At 45.2% G+C, this 22982-nt stretch overlaps 1 protein-coding gene and 1 non-coding gene across 2 annotated transcripts in view; one reads left to right on the top strand and one right to left on the bottom strand.

The window, feature by feature from the left end:
• LOC117042511 (zinc finger protein 208-like) overlaps nucleotides 1-22982 on the top strand; it is a 76135-nt gene that overhangs the window by 9295 nt on the left and 43858 nt on the right. The window contains exons 3-5 of the mRNA XM_033142057.1: nucleotides 5725-6282; nucleotides 6373-7032; nucleotides 12686-13278. Of these exons, the coding sequence (XP_032997948.1) occupies nucleotides 5725-6282; nucleotides 6373-7032; nucleotides 12686-13278 (1811 nt within the window). The remainder of the gene's footprint in view (nucleotides 1-5724; nucleotides 6283-6372; nucleotides 7033-12685; nucleotides 13279-22982) is intronic.
• Nucleotides 9643-9751, bottom strand: LOC117043050. The gene has a single exon (XR_004426137.1). It is a non-coding gene; the product is annotated as a U6 spliceosomal RNA (small nuclear RNA).

Genomic DNA, 22982 nt, shown 5'->3' with positions numbered 1-22982 from the left:
TTCATTCCGAAGTAAGAGGACTAGAAACTTGCTTTGCATTTCACCTGTGCTCTACATATTATTCAAGCACAATTTCAGCACCCCTTCATATTTTTCTGTTTATTTCCTTCTATGTATTATTTCCCTACACTGTGCCCACACCCTCCAGGAATGTTCTCTCTCCCCCCCCCCCCACGCTGAGTTGCTTCCCCCCTCCCCCATATTTGAGTGAAAGGGATTCATAGGTCATAGAACAAAAAATGTCCCCCATATCAATCTCTACAGCCAGAGAAGGCGCTGCAACTCTCCCAACAACTTTACCTCACCCCCAAAGGCACACTCCTCCATGGTCTCATGAGACACACGGATGCCAACAACATGGATTCCTGCATTGCAGGGGGTTGGACTAGATGACCCACAGACCCCTTCCAACTCTATTATTCTATTAACTATTTTCTTCACTCACAGTCATAAGGGCAGCAATGCTTTTGAATACCAGCTGCAGGCGAGGAGAGGGCTCTTCTGCTCGGATCCTGACCTAGGGTTTCCCTCTGGTTGGCCACTGTGAGAACAGGATGCTGCCCTAGAAGGGCCATCGACCTGATCAAGCAGCTCTTTTTCAAAAATAGTATCCAGATACAGTCAAACCTCGGCTCCTGTACACCTCCCTTTTAGAACATTTCAGCTCCCAAATGCCGAAAACGCGGAAGTACGTGTTCCAGTTTCCAAACGTTTTTCGAAAGCCGAAAGTCCGCTGTGGCGTCTGCTTGAGTGCAGGAGGTTCTTGCAGCCAATCGGAAGCCACACCTTGTTTGTTGTACATTTTGGAAACCAAATGGGATTACAGAATGGATTACTGTATGTTCGGCAACCGAGGTTTGACTGTATAAAAAGTTGCTACTTACTGTTTTGAACACAATGGAATGTTAGCTTAAGACACCGTTCAAGGATCCAATGGCATGTATAACTCACAGCTGTCCATGGAAGCGCAGGTTAATTCTGTATCCAGGGCAGCTGTCTACCAGCTCCACCTGGTACGCAGGCTGAGACCCTACCTGCCCGCGGACTGTCTCACCAAAGTGGTGCATGCTCTGGTTATCTCCCGCTTGGACTACTGCAATGCGCTCTATGTGGGGCTGCCTTTGAAGGTGACCCGGAAACTGCAATTAATCCAAAATGCGGCAGCTAGACTGGTGACTGGGAGTGGCCGCCGAGACCACATAACACCGGTCCTGAGAGATCTGCATTGGCTCCCAGTACGTTTCCGAGCACAATTCAAAGTGTTGGTGCTGACCTTTAAAGCCCTAAACGGCCTCGGTCCTGTATACCTGAAGGAGCGTCTCCACCCCCATCATTCAGCCCGGACACTGAGATCCAGCGCCGAGGGCCTTCTGTCTGTTCCCTCACTGCGAGAAGCAAAACTACAGGGAACCAGGCAGAGGGCCTTCTCGGTAGTGGCGCCCGCCCTGTGGAACGCCCTCCCATCACAGGTCAGGGAAATAAACAACTACCTGACATTCAGAAAAAACCTGAAGGCAGCCCTGTTTAGGGAAGTTTTTAATGTTTGATATTGTTGTATTTGGTTTCTGTTGGAAGCCGCCCAGAGTGGCTGGGGAAATCCAGCCAGATGGGCGGGGTACAAATAATAAATATTATTATTATTATTATTATTATTAGAAATGTTCTTCTTTTCTAGAAACCATTTATGCAATATTTATTTTATTCTTAGGTGGGGCGTGGAATTGCATTTGCACACGTGGCAAAAGATTGTATGGTAAATTTAAAGCCTCTACTATTAGAAAATTCTTCTACTTGTAATGCAGTGCAATGTCAGCATTTGAAAAAACCTCGTGGAGCTGTGGTCAAGGTCTGCTGTGTAGATGTGTGTTGTAAGTCAGTATGTATTAGCATATCTCTAGGTGCGTCGTTTAGCAAAGCAGGGAAAGACCTCACAGCCTGGAATATTCAATCTCACTGGGCAAAAGACATATACCACTTGAATCATGTGAAAAGCTGTGGAAAGAGATTTTAACATTCACGGCATGTAGCTGATTAAAAGAAAATTCTGTGAAGATGATGTACCGATGGTATTTAACTCCAGTAAAGCTTGCTAAAATGTATAAAGATACCTCTAATTTATGCTGGAAATGTAAGGATAAAGAAGGAACATTTTTTCATATGTGGAGGACATGTAAGAAAGTAAAGGGCTTCAGGGAAATTATATGCAACGAAACGAAAAAAACAACCACCACCAGAGGCTTTTTTTACTGGGTATAATGGGATGCAGGTGGCGCTGTGGGTTAAACCACAGAGCCTACGGCTTGCCGATCATAAGGTCTGCAGTTCGAATCCCCGCAATGGGGTGAGCTCCCATTGCTCAGTCCCTGCTCCTGCCCACCTAGCAGTTCGAAAGCACATCAAAGTGCAAGTAGATAAATAGGTACCACTCTGGCGGAAAGGTAAACGGCATTTCAGTGCAATGCGCTGCTTCGCCAGAAGCAGGTTAGTCATTCTGGCCACATGACCCGGAAGCTGTACACTGGCAACCCCAGAGTCATCCATGACTGGACCTAATGGTCAGGGATCCCTTTACCTGTACCTTTAATAGGAGAAGAATTGCCAAGGAAGCAAAAGAGACTCTTTATGTATGCAACTGCAGCGGCCAGATGATACTAGCTCAGATGTGGAAAGAAGAAAAGGTCCTAACGAAAGAAGAATGGATAACTAACCTGACTGACTATGCCGAAATGGCTAAACTTACAGTGAAGATCAGGCACCAACATGAGAAAAAATTCAATCAAGAATGGATTTTAAACAAGACTGTAAAAACGTCAAAACATTGTCAGGTTTGATGTAACATTTATGAACTTAAGAACAGAAGTAGGAGGGGGGAAAGAAGTAGAAATTAATTGGAGAAATATAATTATACGCAAGGAGAATAAAGGGGGAGCAAATGGAAGCGGGGGGGGAGCCGGGGGAAAGCCACTTATTGCAAATTTGGATTGGATATGCATGTACCAAAAAGGAAAAATGTTATTTTGAAAATTGGAAATAATTGTTTTTAAAAAAATAAAAGACAGTTTAGAAAACTTTTTGAGGCGCCCGTACTGCTGATCCATCGGGGCTTTCCAGAGGCGTGGCGATCGCATCTCCTCAGAGCTGCCCAGAGGCTCCTGCCGCTCGGCTCCGAAACGGTTAAGAGCAGCAGTGACAGAGCTGAGATTCCTAGAGCGAGGGGGAAAAGGCTGCCGGGAGAATAGGAGCTTCCACTTCCTGTCCCGCTTCCATGAGGGAGATGCTGGTCATGGCGGCGGTTGTACTTCCTCGTGGAGGCGCTGGAGGTGGGTCATATTATGTATTATAACGGGGGGCGGCGGGAGTGTGGGTACAGCTGGAGGGAGTATGGGGAGGGATTTCAAGAAACCCTACAAGGCATCAGGTGGTTTGTGCTGGTTGTTCATCACTATGCAGATGATACCCAGCTCTACCTCTCTTCTTTGGCCCCCTGGTATACTCCAGAGCTTAGCCTTAGGGTTTGGTGACTTCCTGCTCGGACTCCCTCTTCGAGGTGACTCTCCCCTCTTTGTCATTATCTTTAGCATTATTCGTCTCCTCCGTGGTCGTCTCCTCCACTTCTATGTCAGGTACGAGGTTAATTAATGGAATGAAACGATTATAAGTTTCCACCGTGTAGCAAACATCCTCGTTATTTCTGCTACAGTTAGAAAAGAACAAGTAAATCTTTGACTGTTTAGGGTTCGGGGGATGCATTGCCTCGTCAGAGTCTCTTGGCTGCTTGCCATGGCCCATAGCAGAGATTGAGAATAAAGGTAAGTGAAGATAGAAAAAGTAAGGTAAAGTTTGTAGCTTGCATACAGCAAAAAGAAAAGTTTCTTATCTTAGAACTGCAAGGATTCAGCGTTTTCTCTGCCTTCTGCCATCTTGGATTTTTAGAAAGCCTAACTAACTACCGGCCAGTTGCTAATCTCCCTTTCCTGAGCAAGGTTCTGGAGTGAGTAGTCGCAGACCAGATCCAGGTGCTTTTGGAAGAAACTGATTTTCTGGATCTATTTCAATGAGGGTTTAGGCCTGGTTTTGGCACAGAAACTGCTTTGGTCGCCCTGTATGGCGACCTCCGTCGAGAGAGAGGCAAGGGAAATGTGTCCCTGTTAATAGTTCTTGACCTCTCAGTGGCTTTCAATACCATCGACCATGGTATCCTTCTGGGGCAACTCTGAACTGGGGGTGGGTGGCCCTGCTTTGTGGTGGTGCCTCCTCCTTGAAAGGTTCAGAGGGTGACAACACGAGAACAGGACTGTTTCTCCAGTAGCTCCCCATCTGTGGAATTATCTCCCCAGAGACACTCGCCTGGTGCCTTCATTATACACCTTTAGGCACCAGGCAAAAACGTTCCTTTTTAACCAGGCCTTTGGTTGATTTGTTTGACATCCTATGCCCTTTTTTAAACGTGGCTCTTTTCTGGAGGGCTGTTATCGGGTTGTTTTTATTCTGATTATATATGTTGTGATATTTCCTGTGAAGCGCCCTGAGACCTCCTGGTATAGGGCAGTATACAAACACTAATAATAATAATAATAATAATAATAATAATTTTATTATATATACCCTATTCATCTCACTGGTTTGCCCCAGCCACTCAAGCTGGCTTCCAACAAATATAAAAGCATAATAAAACATAAAACATGAAAAAGTTATCTCTCGCTTGGATACTGCAATGCGCTCAATGTGGGGCTACCTTTGAAGGTGACCCGGAAATTACAACTAATCCAGAATGCAGCAGCTAGACTGGTGACTGGGAGCCGGACCTACATTGCCTCCCAGTACATTTCCGAGCACAAATCAAAATGTTGGTTCTGACCTTTAAAGCTCTAAACGGCCTTGGTCCAGTATACCTGAAGGAGCGCCTCTACCCCCAACGTTCTGCCCGGACACTGAGGTCCAGTGCCGAGGGCCTTCTGGCGGTTCCCTCGCTGCAAGATGCCAAGTTACAGGGAACCAGGCAGAGGGCCTTCTCGGTAGTGGAACCCGCCCTGTGGAACACCCTCCCACCAGATGTCAAAGAGAAAACCAACTACCACACTTTTAGGAGACATCTGAAAGCAGCCCTGTTTAGGGAAGCTTTTAATGTTTAATAGATTGTTGTATTTTAACATTCTTTTGGAAACTCAACCAGATGGGTGAGGTAAAAATAATAAATTATTATTATCATTATTATCATCATCATCACCCTCATCATCATTATTATTATACAGGGCTGCCTTCAGATGTCTACTAAATTTGTATAGTTGTTTCCTCGACATTTGATGGGATAGTGTTCCACAGTGTGGACACCACTACCCAGAAGGCCCTCTGCCTTGTTCCCTATAACTTCACTTCTCACAGTGAGGGAACCATCAGATGCGCCTGGGACCTGGGTCTTGGTTTCCTGACTGAATGATTGGGGTGAAGACACTACTTTAGCATTTCAACAGTTTTCCTTTTTATTCCATCAGGAGATGCTGAAGGGATGCTGGCAGAAGGGGAACAATCAGAAATGTCACCACAAAGAGCAAAAGAGGAGGAGGAGCAAAGGAATCTGGGGGTTCAAGATGGAGGCAGCAGGCGAGAGGAGAAACGAAAGCAGAAGCCAGAGGTTGATTCTGGTACGTTTCAGGGTGCTGAAAATGAAATTCGCAGAGAGGACAAAAAGTATGAATGCACCGTGTGTGGAAAGAGATTGGGTAGTCACTCAGCTCTTACTTTACATCAAAGAGTACACACAGGAGAGAAACCGTATACATGTTCAGAGTGTGGAAAGAGTTTCAGTCGGTGTGACCAGCTTACCTCGCATCAGATAACTCATACAGGGGGGAAACCGTATACATGTTCAGAGTGTGGAAAGAACTTCCCTCAGATTAGTGCTCTTACCTCCCATCAACGAACTCATACAGGAGAGAAACCATATAAATGTTTGGAGTGTGGAAAGAGCTTCAGTTGGAGTGGTACCCTTACCGCACATCAAAGAACTCATACAGGAGACAAACTTTATACATGTTCAGAGTGTGGAAGGAGCTTCAGTAGGAAAAATAGCCTTAAGTCGCATAAAATATCTCATACAGGGGAAAAACCATATACATGTTCCGTGTGTGGAAGGAGCTTCAGTCACAGTAGCCAACTTAAGTCACATCAACGAATTCATACAGGGGAGAAACCGTATACATGTTCTGAGTGTGGAAATAGCTTCACTCGCAGCAGTGCGCTTACTAGACATCAACAAACTCATCGAGGCAGCAAACCTTATAAATGTTGGGAATGTGGCAACAGCTTCAGTCGGATCGACTACCTTTCCTCGCATCAACATCAAAGAATTCATAAAGGGGAGAAACGATATACATGTTTGGAGTGTGGAAAGAATTTTAGCCACAGTTGCAGCCTTACCTTGCATCAAAGACTGCACACAGGAGAGAAACCTTATAAATGTTTGGAGTGTGGCAAGAGCTTCTGTCGCGGTAGCCAGCTCACGTTGCATCAAAGAACTCATACGGGAGAAAAACCGTATACATGTTCGGAGTGTGGAAAAAACTTCAGGTGCAGTAGCTCCCTTACATTGCATCAAAGAACTCATACAGGAGAGAAACCCTATACATGTTCGGAGTGTGGAAAAAGCTTCAGTTGCAGTAGCTCCCTTAAGTCGCATCAAAGAACTCATACAGGAGAGAAACCCTATACGTGTTCGGAGTGTGGAAGGAGCTTTTGTCGTGGTACCCAGCTCACGTTGCATCAAAGAACTCATACGGGAGAGAAACCCTATACATGTTCAGAGTGTGGAAAAAACTTCAGGTGCAGTGGCTCCCTTACGTTGCATCAAAGAACTCATACAGGAGAGAAACCCTATACATGTTCAGAGTGTGGAAAAAGCTTCAGTAGCAGTAGCTCCCTTAAGTCGCATGAAAGAACTCATACAGGAGAGAAACCCTATAAGTGTTTGGAGTGTGGAAGGAGCTTCTGTCGTGGTAGCCATCTCACATTGCATCAAAGAACTCATACAGGGAGGAAATCTTAGAAATGTTTGGCGTATGAAAAGAACTTCAGTGACAGGGGGACCCTTACTAAACAGTAAATAACTCATACAAGGGAAACAGAAAGGTTAGAGTGTAGGAAGATCTTTAATCATAGCAAATAACTCCTATAGAGAGTAAGCCTATTACAGAGAGTAAGCCTAATAGAAGTCTTATTGCTTTTAATGGCTGTGTTGCAGATTATTCTCCTGATCAGAGTTAGATTTACATAGCTGTATTCTGATTTATTTCCCATGTATTTTCCATGTATTTATCATTTGCACATACCGTTGCTTGACAATTTCTCCCTTCCCAAAGATTTGTTAATCTGATGTTAATTCCTCCTTGATATTATTACCAGGCTGGTATACTGTTGACATATGTAAAGTAGATCTTTGCAGTGAGAGTATAGCCTCTCAGATCACGCTGTCCACTGGTTACAAGTCTCTCACCAACCCTTGTTGGCGTGGCCAGAAATATTCTACCTGAAGGAGCGCCTCCACCCCCACCATCCAGCCTGGAACACTGAGGTCCAGCTCCGATGGCCTTCTGGTGGTTCTCTCACTGCAAGAAGTGAGATTACAGGGAACCAGGCAGAGGGCCTTCTCGGTAGTGGCACCCGCCCTGTCGAACACCCTCCCATCGGATGTCAAGGAAATAAACAAATATCTGACTTTTAGAAGACATCTGAAGGCAACTCTGTATAGGAAAGTTTTTTATGTCTAATGTTTTAACAATGTTTTATGTGCTGTAAGCCTCCCAGAGTGGCTGGGGAAACACCCAGATAGGTGGGATATAAATATTAAATGATGATGATGATGATTTGATAACTCGGCTAATGAATCATAGAATCATAGAGTTGGAAGAGACCACAAGGGCCATCCATTGTGCAACATTGTGATATTTGTGTAAATGGTTAGTTGTAATGTCTTTGGCCAAACTGCGAGAGGCAGTGAAGGATAGGCGTGCATGGCGTGCTCTGGTCCATGGGGTCACAAAGAGTCGGACACGACTGAACGACTGAACAACAACAATGTGGTCTTGGGTTGATTTTACTTTAACTGCTTTTAACCTCTTATGAATAAATGTTGTTGAAAAACATGTATATTGTGTTCTCCTCCAGCTCGTCCCTCCACTAATATTCTCCCCCCGCCATCCCGTATTCTGAAAATGTGAAATCCCCAATGTAGCTATGTGCAGGATTCTGTATATCTGGTAATCTGGCAAAGGAAGAAGATGCAACCTCATCCAGAACACAACACTAAAATACCAAATTATGTTTTAATTATAATTTTTAGATACATCAGATTTGCACAGAAGAGCAATCAAAGATTTAAAAATTTGTGTGTGTTGGTGGGACACTTTCCCTGATGCATACTCTAGTGGAAAGTGATATTTTGATGAAATACCTGATAGTGCAGGTAATAGTCCAGCGAACTTAACCCATCTTCTCCAATGGATGCCTGTTGCTCATGCCTCTTTCATTGCTGCCTTGTTAGAAACTGTCCTCTGGTTCCTCCATATGTCTGTCGTTCACTAAAATGCTTGCACTTCCCACTGCAAGTTACAAGCCATTCGTGGGCATTCAGTGGCAGAGAGCTGCTGAACCCCAGACCCCAAAAGGTAATCCAACCTCATCCAGCAGGCAAAGCTAAAGATTGAATTCTTTTTTAATGCATTTTAATGCCTGTGTTAGGAAAACAATTGCCCTAAATACCCTAGTGCAGGCTTTCCCAAACTTTGGTCTCTAGCTGTTTTTAAAATACAATTCCCATCATCCCTTAGTACTGCTAGCTGGGGGTGATGGGAGTTGTAGTCCAGAAGGAACCAGAGACCCAAGTGTGGGAATCCTGCTCTAGTGAAAGGTGAGGATTGGGACACGAACTGTGCTGATTAAATTGTAGATTGAATCTTTCATAGCTCTGATAAGTGAGGAGTTCAGGGAGCAAACGGCCCTCTTGCTGTGATGACTTCGCTCCCCCCGCCTTGCTGAGCTTTTGTGTGTCTGCTTCCTTGCACCCAAGGGATCTGCTATTCTTCATGCTCATGCCGGTATCTTTGCTGCCTTCTTAGAAGCTGCCCACTGGTGTCCCCCCCCACACCCCTGTATGTGTGTCACTCACTATAAGGCTTGCACAAGCCATTTCTCACCACTGGCGGAGAGCCTGCGCAGACCCCAATGTGTCTTGTTGGTGCTCAGCCACCTCTTGTGCCAAAGGTTGTCCCATTTTCCCACCAGGCACATGGGCAAGAGGGGACGAAGGCAAGCAGATCCTTAAGGCCAGGTTTGCTGCTGAAGTGCAGAGGAAAGACAGGATCTGAGCCAGGAAACTTTGATTCTGTTTCTCTGTGCATCTTTTTAGGAAATTAATTATGGAAATGCGATGTACAAGATTTGCCCAACAGGGCTGTCAAAAAATTGAAAAATATTTGCACCTGACTTTGGAACTCCCTGCCTATTGATAAGAGGCAGTTGCTTTCACTACTCTTTGCGGCACCCGCTAAAAACATTTTTGTTGATGCAAGCCTGTGCAGATGTGTCAAATGTTGGTGTGCATTTAACTCTTGAGTTTTATCTTTTATATTAAAACAAAATAAAAAATTTAAAAAATTCCTTCCAGTAGCACTTTATTTTTATTTTTTATTGCGCAGGGGCCATGCTAATCTTCTCTGTACCGTTCCAATTCTTGTATATGTGCTGCCAAAGTGAGCACTTCCAGTAGCACCTTGGAGACCAACTAAGTTTGTTCTTGGTATGAGCTTTCGTGTCCTTGCACACTTCCTCGGATACACACTTTTCTATTAATTATTACATAACAAATACTAATTTCAATTTTTTTTTATTACTGAGAATGTAATTGTTATATTTTTCCTGAACCGTAGATTTAAAAAAAACAAACCAAACATATATGTATAGTAAAGCTGCATTTAAATTTCAGGGAACAAAATAATAAATGCCTACAAAAGTATGCAATTCCTAAGAAGCCATTTAAAACTCGCTTCAGTGCAGGTTTTCTCAGGAGTCAGCCCATTCACAAGGTGGGAATATACGGTAAATAACACAGGAAAGTTGAAATGCATTCTGACTCCCATCTTCTTGGTTTCATAAAATCATCCCAATGCCTTATAATCATTTTTATCATTATCATTATTATTTGAATTTACATACTATCCTATTCCATGGGGTCTCAGAATAAAATCAAGATATAAAACCACAAAATACATAATGAAAATCAAAACAACCCCCACAAAAAACCCACATGCCTTACCTTAACTTATAAAAAGCCGTTATTCAGTGTAATTATTCCACTAATGAATATAATAAATATAAATAAATAAATAAAGCAAAAATAGATATCAGGGTTTGTAGCCACTGACAGCCTAGTCCACAAATTTATACAATTCGCTTTTTTAAGCCTTCAAAGTGGGTGGCTCACTATTACCTCTGTACATCTCAGTGGGGAGGAGGAAACTTCCAGCCCCATATATCTGTCATATATTTTTATTCTTCTTTGGCGATCACTCATAGCCGAGTAAGATTGTCTTCCATAAACACGGTTTTAACAATGAGTCCGTAAGTGACTGTGGAGGCCAATTCTGGATTCACATGTCCTTCCACAGTGGGGAAATTGGTTCCCGGGCTGGAGTTGATCACGGTGTGGATTTGCCAAGCCTGCCTTCCTCTTAGCACGTTTCTCCTTTGCAGTTTCAAAGCCCATTACACCTTTGGTAAAGGCTGTTCTCCAATTGGAGCACTCGCAGGCCAGTGTTTCCCAATTGTTGGTTTTAGATTTGCCTTGAGACCATCTTTAAACCTCTTTCTTTCTTTTTTACCACCAGCATTACGCTTTCCATTTTTTAGTTCCGAATAGAGTAGTTGTTTTGGAAGACGATAATCAGACATCCGCACAACATGACCAGTCTAACGAAGTTGATGTTGAAGAATCATTGCTTCAACACTGGTGATCTTTGCTTCTTCCAAAACACTGGTATTAGTTCGCCTGTCTCCCCAAGTGATGCGTGATTTTTTTTGGAGACACCGTTGATGGAATCTTTCAAGGAGTTGGAGTGGTCCATGTATCACAAGCATACAGTAAGGTTGGTACTACAATAGCTTTGTAAACAAGCATTTTGGTTTCCTTGTGAATGTCCTCAAACACTCTGCACTTCAATCGCGAGAAAGCCGCACTCGCAGAGCTCCGGCAATGCTGGATTTCGGCATCAATGTCAGCCCTTGTGGAAAGGTAACTGCCCAGGTAGGAGAAGTGATCAACATTTTCCAACGTTACAACATTGATCTGGATTTGACGCTGGAGGTAGGTCATGTTATTATTATGTTTTATAACGGGGGGGAGGCACAGTGGTGGTCCTGCTGGAGGGAGTATGGGGAGGGATTAAAAAAATCTTATTAGGCAAACCGTTTCAATGTTAAGTTTTCTTCTGTGTCTCCCTTTTTCTAGTCAATTTATCCAGATTTTCACATTATTTTTCAAGGGTCCAGGGTAAAAGGCGGATCTAGACGGATCCTCATGAATTCATATGATTTTTTCATTCAAATGAAAAAAAACCACCATGATACTGTAGACCACATCTCAGTCTATATGTAGCATCAAAAAAATCATGCATCCACTGTATTGTGGGGCCACAATGGTGCAAAAACTTGTTTAAAAAACACGGATCCTCATGGATCCTCATGATTTCTGCATTGGGACAACCCAAACTCACCGTCAAATCACATATCATGTCCAGGGGCACAGCCTCCACCACAAAAATCTGGGATCCATGGCTTCCTCGCGACAATATGGCGCAAAAACTTGGTTTTGAAGCACGGATCCTCACGGATCCGCACCCTTTTTGCATTGGGCCACCCCTAACTCACCGTCAAATCACACATAATGTCCAGGGGCACAGGCTGCATCACAAAAAACACGGATCCACGGCATCCTGGCAACACCGTGGATCAAAAACGTGGTTCTGAAGCGTGGATCCTCACGGATCCTCACCCTTTTTGCACTGGGCCACACCAAATTCACCGGCAAATCACACATCATAGCAAGGGGCACAGCCTGCACCACAAAAAACACGGGTCCACCGCTTCCTGGCGACACCACGGCCAAAAAACGGGGTTCTGCACCACAAAAAACATAGATCCGAGGCATGGATCCACATGAATTCATATGATTTTTATATTGAAACAAAACAAAACCACCATGATACTCTAGACCAAATATTAATCTATTGTTGTTGTTGTTCAGTCGTTCAGTCGTGTCCGACTCTTCGTGACCCCATGGACCAGAGTACGCCAGGCACGCCTATCCTTCACTGCCTCTCGCAGTTTGGCCAAACTCATGTTAGTAGCTTCAAGAACACTGTCCAACCATCTCATCCTCTGTCGTCCCCTTCTCCTTGTGCCCTCCATCTTTCCCAACATCAGGGTCTTTTCTAGGGAGTCTTCTCTTCTCATGAGGTGGCCAAAGTACTGGAGCCTCAACTTCAGGATCTGTCCTTCTAGTGAGTACTCAGGGCTGATTTCTTTGAGAATGGATAGGTTTGATCTTCTTGCAGTCCACGGGACTCTCAAGAGTCTCCTCCAGCACCATAATTCAAAAGCATCAATTCTACGGCGATCAGCCTTCTTTATGGTCCAGCTTCACTCAAAGTAGTGGCCTTACCTTGCACCAAAGATCTCATACAGGGGAGAAACCATATACATGTTCAGAGTGTGGAAAGAGCTTCACTCAAAGTAGTGACCTTTCTTTGCATCAACACATTCATACAGGGGAGAAACCGTATACATGTTCTGAGTGTGGAAAGAGCTTCAGTCACAGCAGTGCGCTTACTAGACATCAACAAACTCATCGAGGCAGCAAACCTTATAAATGTTGGGAATGTGGCAACAGCTTCAGTCGCATCGACTCCCTTTCCTTGCATCAAAAAATTCATATAGGGGAGAAACGATATACATGTTTGGAGTGTGGAAAGAGCTTCACTCAGAATGGCACCCTTACGTTGCATCAAAGAGTGCACACAGGAGAGAAACCTTATAAATGCTTGGTGTGCGGGAAGAGCTTCAGTCGTGGTAGCTCCCTTATGTTGCACCAGCGAACGCATACAGGAGAGAAAACGTATACATGTCCAGAGTGTGGAAAAAGCTTCATTTGCAGTAGCTCCCTTATGTTGCATCAAAGAACTCACACCGGGGACAAACCATATAAATGTTCCGAGTGTGGAAAGAGCTTCAGGAACAGGAGTCACCTTACTAGACACCAGAGAACTCATACAGGGAGCAAATCTTAAAAATGTTTGGTGTATGGAAAGAACTTCAGTGACAAGGGCTCCCTTACTAAACAGTAAAGAACTCATACAAGGAAAATATCTTGGAAAGGGTTGGGTGTGGGAAGATCTTTATTCATATCAAATACAGGTAACTCCTACAGAGAGTAAACCAATGATTGTGCTCTGGTCCCCCCCATAAGTCTGTCATTCACTAAAATGCTTGCACTTCCCATGATAAGGCAGAAGCCTTGTCTGGGAATTCTTGGGCAGAGAGCTGCTGAACCCGACCTCAAAAGGAAATCCAACCTCATCCAGCAGACAGTGCTAAAAACTGAACTCTTTAATGCAGTTTTTAAGATATATTTGCACAGAAATGTAACAAATTCCTGTGTTAGGAAAACAATTGCCCTAGATACCCTAGTGCAGGCTTTCCCAAGCTTGGGTCTCTACCTGTGTTTGGACTACAATTCCCATCATCCCTTACCACTGCTAGCTGGGGGAGATGGGAGTTGTAGTCAAGAAGAACCGGAGACCCAAGTTTGGGAATCCTGCTCTAGTGAAAGGTGAGGATACGGACATGAACTGTGCTGATTAAATTGTAGATTGGATCTTTCGTAGCTCTGATAAGAGAGGAGTTCAGGGAGCAAACGGCCATCTTGCTCTCATGATGTCTCTCCCCCTGCCTTGCTGAGCTTCTGTGTCTCTGCTCATGCCGCTATCTTTGCTGCCTTGTCAGAAGCTGCCCACTGGTGTCCCCCAGCCTCCCCTGTATGTGTGTCATTCACTATAAGGCTTGCACAAGCTGTTCCTCACCACTGTCAGAGAGCCTGCGCAGAATCCAAAGTGTCTGTTTGGTGCTCTGCTACTTCCTGTGCCAAAGGTTGCCCATTTTCCCACCAGGCACATGGGCAAGAGGGCAAGCAGGCAAGCAAATCCTTAAGGCCGGGTTTGCTGCTGAATACCACAGGAATGCCAGGATCTGAGCCAGGAATCCTAGGTTCGTTGTAGGGATCTTGTTTCTCTGTGCACATGCAACTCGTTAGGAAATTAATTTTGGAAATGCGATGTACCGGATTTGCACAACAGGGCAGTCAAAAAATTGAAGAATATCTGCACCCAACTTCGGAACTCACTGCCAATTGATATGTGGCAGTCGCTTTCACTGTGTTTTAATCCGGGTTTTATCGTTTATTTTAATTATTTTTTAAAAATAAAATAGTCATTTTAACTTTTTTTTACTGATAATGTCATTGTTTTATTTTTCCTGAACTGTGGATTTAAAAAATCCCAAACATATATGTATAGTAAAGCTGCATGTGAATTTTAGGGAACAAAATAATAAATGCGTACAAAAGCTGTAATAGCAAAACAAGTATGCAATTCCTAAGGAGCCGTTTACAACTCGCTTGGGTGCAGGTTTTCTCAGGAGTCAGTCCTACTGTTCCCAACAGGTGCTTAATCTCAGGGAAAAGCATATCAATTCAGTTTGGGGATTCCTCAGGCAGAAGCGATTTTGGTCCCCTGAGTGTTAAATGCAGTGAAAGAGGAAAGTATGCTCTTCCTTCCGATCTGCTTGCCTGAAGTCTGCAGGCTTTCCCAAAAGGTCTTGGGTGTTACAGATCCTTTCCTCACTAGGAGTGCCACCTGGCTCAGATACAGTTCCATCACAATGTGATTGCTTGTAAGAATCTATTGGTTTATTTAAGCTGCTGCATTTGGATCCTCAATCTTATTGGTTCCCACCAAAAGGCAGCTTTGTGATTGCTTGAGATTGTTCCCTCCAAAATGTATCCTTTCTAGCCAGTTTTCTGTCCCTATAAATGTAGCTTCCCTCTCCTCAGTCTTTAGTCTTGTTTGCCTGAATAGTGTTACATGAAGAAGCTGTCTCCTGCCTGCTATGTCAGAAAGCTGAAATCACTTACTGAAATCACTAACCCCACGCTACAACATCAATATCCTGCCTTTTCCTCCAAGGAGCTGAAGGTGGCATATTAATACATGGTTCTTCTCTCTTAATCATGTCCCTCTATACCTATCCTCCCTCTCCACTGCTGGGCACCGATTCGCTTTCACCAAAGCGAGGTTTAATGTCTTTCCTTCTAATGTCCTGAGACATAGATTTTCCAAGGGCCTAGTTTCTGCCTTCTGTGATTGTGATAAACAGTCGACGGAATCTCTCCATCATATAATCTTTATCTGTTCCCTGCATAGTGAGGCTCGGGCAAAATTACTAAGACCAATAACTCAGAAACTTACAGGTGCACCAGCTGAGTCACACCTTGCCTTACTCCTGCAAGACAATGACTCCTATAAAACCTTGCAGGTGGAAAGGTTTCTAAACTCTGTCATATCTCAAAAAAGGTGCTGTGGCCAACTACACAACCACTAATACTTTTGTTTTCTGCTCCCTGGTTGCAATTTTAAAACTTGTATTTGTGCTGTTTTTTGTTTCCCTATGACTCCAGGGTCTATGGTTTGCTGTAATTTTATGTCATATATTCCATATTTTATGTTTTTATGGGCTTATAGCCGCAATAAATTTGAATTTGAATCTTCCTTTAATCCCCTACAAAAACCCTGCGGGGTAGGCTGGGCTGAGAGGCATTGAGTGGCCCCATGGCCACCTGGTGGGGAATTTGATCCCTGGTCTCCGAAGACCATAGAGCAGCACTCTAACCACTATACCACACTGCCTCTCACCACTGCCTAAGAAGTCCCAACATTGTGAAGGTAGAGATCAGAGTCCCCAGAAGGGAGAGATTTCTTTCCACCCCAGCTGCCTGGTCTTCAAAGGGTTAAAGATGAATTGCAGGAATCCTAGAGAGGCAGGAAACTGGAGGAGCAGCTTGGTCCTCCAGAGCAAGTGCCCCTCCTCCCTCCTGCCTTGTGCTTGGTCCTTTTGCAGAAGAGAGGCTGCAGAGATTGGATGCATGGAAGGAAGCAGGCAGGGAGGCTGGGGCCAGATCCTGCTCCAACCCAGAGCTGTTTGGAGCAGGACCTGAGGTGTCCCCCCCCACCTCTGGCTCAGCCCCCTTGAGGTCCACGCTCCCTTGGCCAGCCTTTGCTTTAAGGCAGAACTTGGAAAGAATGGAAAAAGAGGCTGTGCATGGGAGGGGGGTTGGACAACCCTTCAGGCATATTGGAAGCTGCTGTCCAAATCCCCCAACTGCCCCACTTGGGAGATATTGGAAAGGGCTATGAAGACCCTCCTGGATGGGGACGCCCTCAGCTCAGATACTCGGTGCCAGAGATTCAAGCATTCTCACTACCACGAAGCCAATATACCACTTGAATTATGGGGAAAGCTGTGAAAGAGATTTTAAAATTCACGGCATGTAGTTCACTAAAAGAAAATTGTATGAAGAAGATGTACCGATGGTATTTGACTCCAGTAAAGCTTGCTAAAATGTATAAAGATACCTCTAATTTATGCTGGAAATGTATGGATAAGGAATCTACATTTTTAACACCATACATGGTGGACGTGTAAAAAAGTAAAATGCTATACAATGAACTTAAAAAAATGTTTAACGTTATAATAAAATTTTCAAAAATCCTTCCAGTACCACCAATAAGTTTGTTATTGGTATGAGCTTTCATGTACATGCACACTTCTTCAGATATACTGAAACAGAAGTCAGCAGACCCTTATATAGAGAGAGAGCGTGGGGAGGGGTATTACTCAGAAGAGTGGTGGGAATGGGTGATATAGGTGTGGTAAACCTGTTGAGACTGTTAACGACTGCAATTGGTCTTACAGGAAAAAGCAAGGGGGTGAGATGGCTAAAAATAGCTTTATCACGTATAATGAGGTAAGAATCCAATGTCTCTATTCACACTAGATCAGTGTTTTTCAACCTTTTTTGGGCAAAGGCACACTTGTTTCATGAAAAAAATCACGAGGCACACCACCATTAGAAAATGTTAAAAAATTTAACTCTGTGCCTATATTGACTATATATAAAGTAATTCTCTTGAATTTTTCAATTTTTCCCACGGCACACCAGGCAACATCTCGCGGCACACTAGTGTGCCACGGAACAGTGGTTGAAAAACACTGCACTAGATCTCTCCATGGTTTTAAATTTGGTAAAAAGTTGCAATTCAGTAGCTTCTCTTTCCAGTCCATTTCTGAAATTATTTTGTAATAAGACAGTTACTTTGAGATCTTGTATACAGTGTCCTATCCATTCTCAAAGAAATCAGCCCTGAGTGCTGACTAGAAGGACAGATCCTGAAGTTGAGGCTCCAGTACTTTGGCCACCTCATGAGAAGAGAAGACTCCCTATAAAAGACCCTTATGTTGGGAAAGATGGAGGGCACAAGGAGAAGGGGACGACAGAGGATGAGATGGTTGGACAGTGTTCTCGAAGCTACTAACATGAGTTTGGCCAAACTGCGAGAGGCAGTGAAGGATGGGCGTGCCTGGCGTGCTCTGGTCCATGGGGTCACGAAGAGTCGGACACGACTGAACGACTGAACAACATAGAGTGTCCTGGGAGATTAAATTGTTCTCCTATGATGGTATGTTTGATGTTGTTGGGGCCAGTAATGGTGTTGTCTAGGTGTATGTGGCAGCAAAGTTGGCATCTGGGTTTATTGCAGACTATGGTAACCAGTGTCCATGTTAAGTCCACTTGCTGTATTATTGTGTTGTTTGAGATTGGGTGGCTGTCTGTAAGGAATGAAAGGTCTTTTGAATTGCCAAGGAAGCAAGAGAGACTATTTATGCGACTACAGCGCCCAGAATGCTACTAGCCCACATGGGGAAAGAAGTCAAGGTCCCAATGAAAGAAGAATAGATAACTAAGAAGACTGACTATGCCGAAATGGCTAAACTACCGTGAAGATCAGGCACCAAGATGAGAAAGAAATCAATCAAGAATGGGAAAACTTTATAGACTCTTCTAAGGAACACTGTGAAAAGGTCAAAACATTAGCAGGTTTGATGTAACATTTATGAACTAATTATAGAATTAGGAGGGAAAAATAAGAAATTAATTGGAGAAATATAATTATATGCAAGGAGAATAAAACTAGTCATCTATTGCAAATTTGGATTGGATATCTATATACCAAAACGGGAACTGCTGTTAATTTGAAAATTGGAAATAAAATGTTTCTATAAAATAAAAATTTAAAAATAAAGAAAACATTTTTGGGACGCCTTGCAGCTGATCCAGCAGAGCTTTCCGGAGGCGAGGCGCCCGCCTCCCCTCGCTCTCTGCCCGGAGCAGCCCAGAGGCTCCTGCCGCTCGGCTCCGAAACGGTTAAGAGCAGCGGCGACAGAGCGGAGATTCCTAGAGCGGAGAGGGAAGAAAGGCTGTCGGGAGAATAGGAGCTTCCGCTTCCTGTCCCGCTTTCCCGAGGGAGATGCTGCTCATGGCGACGGCTGTCCTTCCTCGCGGAGGCGCTGGAGGTGCGTCATAATATCATCATATGTGATAACTTGGGGAGGGGAGAGTGGGGGTCCTGCGGGAGGGATTAAAAAAAAAACCCTATGCTTATTTCAATGTAAGTTTTTTTCTGTGTCTCCTTTTTCTAGTCGTCACTTTATCCAGATTTTCACCTCTTATTATTTTTAAATGGAGCTCTTGAAAATTGGCCAGCATTTCTCCTAATGCACACGCTTTTGCAAAGGTTATTTCCACGAATATTTACATTTCGCATAATGCATTCTGTGTGTAATTCCGCTAAAATAATACATAGGTCATTCCCCCTTTGTATGGGGGCAGGACATATTTTCCCAATGGAAGGGCATAATCGAAACACAAACAAAAACAACCCAATAACACCCCCCCCCAACAAACACATTTTAAACAGCAGTTTCTGCAAGAGCAGTTCTGGCCAGAAGAGGCTTTAAACAAAAAGGAGAAACAAGCAACTTCCAAGTCTACATTCAAAGTCCAAGTGTTGCTGAGGCCTCATACAGACAGGCTAATAATGATAATACTACTAGTAATGCTACTACTACTAATAATAATACTCCTGAGCGCCCTCTCCCACTTTGTGGAGCCCGACTGGCCCCCTGGTATACTCCAAGCTGGGAGACTGGACGCAAGTGGATGAAAGATCCAAATTATGCAACCAAACACTGGTAAAGGCTCATTATCCAACCTACCTAGTGGCAGGGAAGGCAGCAAAGAAAGCAGAGTTTTCTGCCTCCATTGCATCCTCATTATGTCGTCTGGCAGAGTTTTTTCCGGGTTGTAAGGGGCCATTTACAGGCTGGCCCAAAGGAGGTGGTAGAACCAGCCATAGCTCGCTATGAGGGGGTCGCTTTGTGGGGTCCCATAGGCAGAATCCGCAATGTCCCCAGCACCATGCAGTTCGGGTGGGGGGTGGGAGAGACACTGGCCCTTCCATGGTTAAAGGCAGCGATTATATTATGACAGAGGACTTCCGGGGGGGGGGGGAGGCGGAAAGTGTCACTTCCTCCTCAGTTTGTTACATCCTCCTGCATTTGAAAAGCTGAGAGGAGGAAATTTTGCAGCTCGGAAGACTGTGCCTTTTGCAAGGTTGGTTTTTTTGGGGGAGGGGGGCTTTGCAGGAGAGAAGGCCTCTTGAAGAAGGTGGTTTTGCAAAAAGGCAGCGATGGGAGGGAAAATGCATGGGGCTACACCCCCAATTCAGCCCCCAAAGAGCTACAATGAGTGCAAAAGGCTTTAAGGGGTGCAGGGGCGCCCCAGGAGGAGAGCAAGGCAAGAAGGCAAGGCGGGGGGGGGGGGAAGAGAGGGAGTTTTAGGGTGGGGCCGGAAACCCCACAAAGGAAAGGAGGCAGGAGGGCTCTGGGAAGAGGAGGAGGGAGGCGTTGATGTTTTGGAGAAAGAGGGGTCAATGCTGGGTAGAGACGGCAGAATCAGCTGTAAACTCATTTCAACATTATGAGGCATGGACTCCTCTTCTTCAATGCCTTTGGGGTTCAGGAGGAAGGCACCCAAGGAGGGCGCAGTCTCTCTGTATAGCAGACCAGCCCTAGGAAGGAACAAGGTGTTGGGAGAGACGAAGGAGGGAAGACTTTAAGGATGGGAAGAAGAGAACCATTAGCTGTAAAATGAACTGCTGCAGCAGAGCTGGGGGCTCCAAGCCCAGTGAGCTGCACCCAAATAGCCCTGCTCCCCCTGAGCAAGGGGTTTTCAGGAGCTGAGTCTCAGCCCTGCCTGGGGACGGAATGTGGGGCTTTCTGTCTGCTGAGGAGATGCTCTGCCCTCGAACTACAGCCCCTTCCCCTAAAGTGGGGTTGCAGGAGGAGGAGGAACTGGCGGAGGCAGCCGTGTCACAGCTCCAGGCTGGCAAAAAAGGAAAGGGGTGTTTTTAATGGTGGTGGGAAGAAGATCCTCTTTCAGGCATGACTCCACTTTCCTCAGCTGTTTGGATCCAGGAGGAAGGTTCTCCTCTTTTACCAAGGAAACTGCATGTGGGAGCTCCACACCTTGGCTGGGTTCTCATTCACCAGCAAATGGTATTGAGCAGGAAAATGCCTGCAGGGTCTCTGAGGCTCCCTTTGCTTCTTCCTCCCCCCCAGGAACCTGCAGCTTCTGAGCTTCTCAGGAAGGAAGGAAAAGGCTGATCCTGCAAACCTAGCGAGGATGGAAGGAGGAAGATGGACGGTTGACCTAGTCAGGCTGCCTCCTGCATCCCTCCCCACAACCTCTGGCTGTTCTCTCCCAGGACCCTCAGAGAGATCTGGTGAGTTCCAGGGAATGGAGATGGGGACATGGAGGGATGTTGGCAGTGGGAAAGCCCTAAGGGCCAGAGCTCTGGGCTGTTAGAGGTAAAAGATACCACCCTGCTTAGAGCCTTTTTTTTATATGCTTTTAAATTGGGCTTGTTTGTTTTTTAGTGTTTAAACTGTTTTTAAAAGTTATAAGGGCATTTGGTGGGATGTCCCTGGGAGGGAAGGAGCACAGGGAGGCCCAGTTTCAGTGGTGCTGGGTAGGTGGAGGGATGGTGTGGGAGGAGGGGCAGGCTGGGTAAGAGACACACGGCACAGGCCCCCCCCCATCCTAGGGAATTGTGGTTGTCATATCAGGCAGCCCTTGGGTGTGCGACTGCTGCTGTTGAACAGCAAGTCGGTCCAGAATAAAATCTCCCTCATCCATGATCTGATTATGGATGAGGAGGCTGATGTGGCATGTATCACTGAAACCTGGGTGGGTGAACAGGGTGGAGTTGGTCTCACCCAGCTGTGCCCACTCAGTGCAGCATCAGGCCAGACTCAAGGGTGGGGGAGGGGGAGTTGCTGTGGTCTGTAGAGATTCTCTATCTCCAGGCGCTCTGTCCAGTTCAGGGTGTGTGAATCTAGAGTGTGTGTTCCTGGCTTTGGGCAATCGGGACAGGTTAGGGATTCTGCTGGTTTACCATCTGCCTCGCTGCCCAACAGTCTCCCTGCCTGAGCTGACGGAGCTGGTCTCAGAGGCAGTGTTAGGGTCTCCCAGACTGCTAGTTCTGGGAAACTTCAACGTCCATGCCGAAACAGATGGCTCTGGGGTGACTCAAGACTTTATGGCTGCCATGAAAACCATGGGGCTGTCCCAGCATGTCACCAGCCCAACGCACATGGCAGGCCAGACTCTAGACCTTGTTTTCTCGATTGGGCAGGAAGAGGGTGATTTGAAGGTGGGGGACATTGACATCAGTCCCTCGTCATGCTCAGATCACTTCCTGTTGAGATTTAGGATTTCAGCACCTTTTTCCCTCCGCAGAGACGGGGGACCTGTAAGGAAGGTCTGCCCTCAGAAGCTGATGAATCCAGTGGGATTCCAAAGAGCTCTGAGGGGTTGACATGGGCTATTGGCACGATCGGCCCTGAATTGTGGTGTTTATGATTTAAAACCACAAATGCGTGAGTTCAAATAATAGACAGACAAGGAAACTGACCAGCAGAAACCTGTCTGAGAGAGAGGAAGGGGAGAAAAAAGACCCCCTCTCTCCCTCATCCAGCAACTTTTATTCACCCCAAAACCCACCTACAGAAATTCAAATCAGCCAATCAACAGTGCCCAGAGCAAACTCCCCTCACAGGCCATGTGGCCATGAGGAGAACAAAGAATCTTTGAACTTAGCAGAACTGGTTTGATCTAACCCTACTTCCTAGGCTACAATCCTAATCAGCATTCCAAAGATCAGGTAAAAGAATCTTTGAACTTAGCAGAACTGGTTTGATCTAACCCTACTTCCTAGGCTACAATCCTAATCAGCATTCCAAAGATCAGGTAAAAGAAGATTGATAGGAGGAAGTGAGGAACAAGCATCCTGGCCACAGGGGGAGGGGAGCAAGAGAGGGAAAAAGAGATTTACACGTCATTTCCAAGCCACCCGGAAATTCTTATGCTGGAAAGGGCGCGAAGCGGAAGACAGCAGTTAGGATGTTTGCAGTGAAAGGGAGCAGACGTGATTTATGACTCTGTAATTAGCAAGGACGAAATAAATGCTTTTGAAGCCAGAAATCCGAGCCGGCTATTACTTACGGCAACAAAAAAGGCAAGGTTGCCATGACAACACCCATCCTGGTCTGACTGCAATGGCTACCAATTAGTTTCTGGGCCCAATTCAAAGTGCTGGTTTTGACGTATGAAGCCTTAAATGGCTCAGGACCACAATACTTCAAGGACTGCTTCTTTCCATATGAATTTCCCCGGACCCTGAGATCCCCTTCTGAGGCCCTCC

The sequence above is a fragment of the Lacerta agilis genome, chromosome 2 (genome assembly GCF_009819535.1).
Source record: "Lacerta agilis isolate rLacAgi1 chromosome 2, rLacAgi1.pri, whole genome shotgun sequence".
Classification (NCBI taxonomy): Eukaryota; Metazoa; Chordata; class Lepidosauria; order Squamata; family Lacertidae; genus Lacerta; species Lacerta agilis.
Note: the sequence above shows the minus strand (reverse complement) of the source record. Positions and strands in the feature narration are given on the sequence as shown.